The 3,497-nt window shown below is 41.4% G+C and overlaps 1 protein-coding gene across 2 annotated transcripts; it reads left to right on the forward strand.

Annotated features, from left to right (window-relative positions):
* The first annotated feature begins 344 nt into the window (after positions 1-344).
* On the forward strand, positions 345-2,364 carry LOC306638033 (protein LSM14 homolog A-like). Of its 2 annotated transcripts, XM_079101096.1 has the most exons (2): positions 345-976; positions 1,154-2,364. In XM_079101096.1, exons 1-2 carry the CDS (start codon positions 451-453, stop codon positions 1,783-1,785), a joined length of 1,158 nt encoding a protein of 385 aa, XP_078957222.1. In that variant the 5' UTR covers positions 345-450; the 3' UTR covers positions 1,786-2,364. The 2 variants fall into 2 exon arrangements, with proteins under 2 accessions (XP_078957222.1, XP_078957221.1); XM_079101095.1 differs by having other exon boundaries at positions 351-2,364.
* The last annotated feature ends 1,133 nt before the right edge of the window (positions 2,365-3,497 follow it).

The raw sequence follows: 3,497 nt of genomic DNA on the forward strand, positions 1-3,497 counted from the left end.
GAGCTGCTGAATTAACAAATTTTGGAAACTTTCTGCCTTGGATTTCTAATTATATGAGACAGTAATTCTTCCTATCATTGAAGCTAGTTGAATTGGGGTTTCTAATATGTGCAGCATAAAGTTTTCTAAGATATACAACCCGGAGTTTAAATCTCCCTCTTTACTCCCAGTGAAGTTTTGAATATGCCAAGTTCTCTGCACATAGATATCAAGTATGAAGAGCTTATCATTTTTAATGGAGAAATATATTGAAAAACTTTTTCGCAGAATAAAAGCAATATCAAGTCTAGAAATACATAATTAAAAAGTAAACAGCGGGGCGGGCGCCGCTACCATGTTGGATCTGAGGCGGCTGCTGTAGGCGCCACGCAGCGAGCGGGCGTGCGGAGCGGCGGCAGCGGCGTGGGATCTGCCTCTCGGCGAGCGGCCCGGAGGGGCGGCGGCGGCGCCATGAGCGGGGGCACCCCTTACATCGGCAGCAAGATCAGCCTCATTTCCAAGGCGGAGATCCGCTACGAGGGCATCCTCTACACCGTCGACACCGAGAACTCCACCGTGGCCCTCGCCAAAGTTCGATCCTTTGGTACAGAAGACAGACCAACAGATCGTCCTATACCTCCTCGAGAATATATTATATTCCGTGGGAGTGATATTAAAGATCTCACTGTTTGTGAGCCATCAAAACCACAATGTTCTTTGCCTCAGGACCCAGCTATCGTTCAGTCTTCACTAGGTTCATCTACTTCTTCATTCCAGTCAGTGGGCTCCTATGGACCTTTTGGCAGGATGCCAACATACAGTCAGTTCAGTCCAAGTTCATTAGTCGGGCAGCAGTTTGGTGCTGTTGGTGTTGCTGGAAGCTCCTTGACATCCTTTGGAACAGAAACATCAAACAGTGGTACCTTATCTCAAAGTAGTGCAGTTGGTTCTGCCTTTACGCAGGATACAAGATCTATAAAAACACAGTTATCGCAAGGTCGTTCAAGCCCTCAGTTAGACCCTTTGAGAAAAAGTCCAACCATGGAACAAGCAGTACAGACCGCCTCGGCCCACTTACCTGCTCCAGCACCTGTTGGGAGAAGGAGCCCTGTATCAACCAGGCCTTTGCCATCTACCAGCCAAAAAGCAATAGAGAACCAAGAGCACAGGCGAGCTGAAGCACACAAAGTTTCAAGACCAGAAAATGAACAATTCAGAAATGATAGCAAGAGACAAGTAGTTCCAGGTGCTTCCTCAGCTCCAAGGAGAGGGAGAGGGGGTCATCGAGGTGGCAGGGGAAGATTTGGTATTCGGCCGGATGGTCCAATGAAATTTGAGAAAGACTTTGACTTTGAAAGTGCAAATGCACAATTTAACAAGGAGGAGATTGACAGAGAGTTTCATAATAAACTTAAATTAAAAGAAGATAAACTTGAGAAACAAGAGAAGCCTGTAAATGGTGAAGATAAAGGAGACTCAGGAGTTGATACCCCAAACAGTGAAGGAAATGCTGATGAAGAAGATCCACTTGGACCTAATTGCTATTACGATAAAACTAAGTCCTTCTTTGATAATATTTCATGTGATGATAATAGAGAACGAAGACCAACCTGGGCTGAAGAAAGAAGATTAAATGCTGAAACATTTGGAATTCTACTTCGTCCAAACCGTGGCCGTGGAGGGCACAGAGGCAGAGGAGGTCTTGGCTTCAGTGGTGGCAGAGGTGGTACATTTGCTGCCCCTCGGGGATTTCGTGGTGGATTCAGAGGAGGTCGTGGGGGCAGGGAGTTTGCAGATTTTGAATAGAGGAAAGACAACAAAGTTGCTGCATAGTCTACAAATAAGTCTTTGAAAATAGGTGAATTTCTAGCTCTTCATGGTCCTGAAAATTGGTTTCAGTCTTTGTGAAGAATGAAGAAGTGAATTTGCTGTATATTTGTCACCAGCACTGGGTTTTGTTTGTTTGTTTATTTTTCTGTTTAATTTCAAAGATGCAATGCAGTTACTTTTGGGGGGAGGAAGGCTCATGTTAAAAAAATGAGCACTAAATATATTTGGAATAGCAGAAGGTTAAGTAATTTCTTATGTATAGTTAAACTAAAGCAGTACTTCAATGGACTTATAAGTATTTTTTCATCACTGAAAGGATTTTTCTTATCACTAAATTGTATTTGGCAATTATTGCAAGTTGCCTGCAGATAGGGCCATGATACTGTGTTTTGAGCCATAGATGGTTGTGTATGCGTGTGTGTGTGTGTGTGTGTGTGTGTGTGTGTGTGTGTGTCTTTATCTTCCTCTTTCTTTTTGGAAATCCTATAATATGAGGTAGCTTATTTCGTCAATTAATTAGGGTGCTGGATGGTAGAGAATTTTGTCAGTCAACTATGTACACACAGTAAATACTGTTTCTTAGGCAAAGGTAACTTTTTTATATAGTTGTAAAATTCCATTATATTCCATTGCCAAAGAAACATTAAGAACTTTGTATAGCTGTATAAAAAGCAACTAATTTTTTAAAGAATAAACATTTTAAAGTCAGCAAAAAACAAAAAACAAAAAACAAAAAACAAGTAAACTGAAATGAAATGCAAAGTTCTTTACTGTGGCCTCCCTCCTGGCAGACTGAGCCACTTATTCTTGATTGTAATTAGTTTTCAAATAAGTGAAAACGTCTTGTCTCTTTTGCAGAGGTATTTGTTACTCTGAAGTCAACAATGATTCTGATATTTTCATTCACTTCCTGTAAAACAGCACACCTGTGAATTTTTCATGATCCCCCCCTTTCCAGTGTGATGTGTGCTATACAGTAAGAACATTCTGTGTTGCCTTTGAGAGTCTCCAAATGCAGCCTCAGCCTCCCTCATAATCCATGTTTACTTTCAGCTTTTTCTATTTTTTATTTTTTATTTTTTGATGCTGGGGATTGAACTCAGGAGTGCTTAACCACTGAGCCATATGCTAGGCCCTTTTAAAAAATATTTTACTTAGAGACAGGGTCTCACTTAGCTGCTTAGGGACTTGCTAAGTTTCTGAGGCTGGCTTAGAACTCATGATCCTCCTGCCTGGGCCTCCTGAACCGCTGGGATTACAGGCTTCAATACAACTTTTGAATCACACTTTGATTCAGCAAGACTGAACTACTGTCTCCATCCTCCCAAGACCTGGCTCCTATCCTTGACATTGTACTCCCTCTTCTTGTTACCCTCTTCCCTTTGCAGAGCATAACTTCTTGTCTGACCCTGAAGTTCAGATCCCTGTCCTGCTCTCTCCAAATTCATCTCCTGGTGAGGTCTTCTGTAATACCTCCTTTCTCTCCTGTGAACCGGCTGGAAATATTTCTCCTTAATCCGAACCCCTATGGCATTTTATCTTAGCCTCTTTAATAAATTGATGTCTTTAGTTATCTTTATTTTTTTAAATGTAATTTTCTTCTGGCTATTTTCCTTTGCTTTTCAAATACCTCTAAATTTGCAAGTAGGACTTTAAAAATGGGAAGATCTAAATAATCTTGAATTCTC

The sequence above is a fragment of the Sciurus vulgaris genome, assembly GCF_902686455.1.
Source record: "Sciurus vulgaris genome assembly, chromosome: 10".
In the NCBI taxonomy this organism is placed as follows: Eukaryota; Metazoa; Chordata; class Mammalia; order Rodentia; family Sciuridae; genus Sciurus; species Sciurus vulgaris.

Coding starts and splice junctions, on each gene's coding strand:
- LOC306638033 (XM_079101095.1), top strand. CDS start 451: ATGAGCGGGGGCACCCCTTACATCGGCAGCAAGATCAGCCTCATTTCC.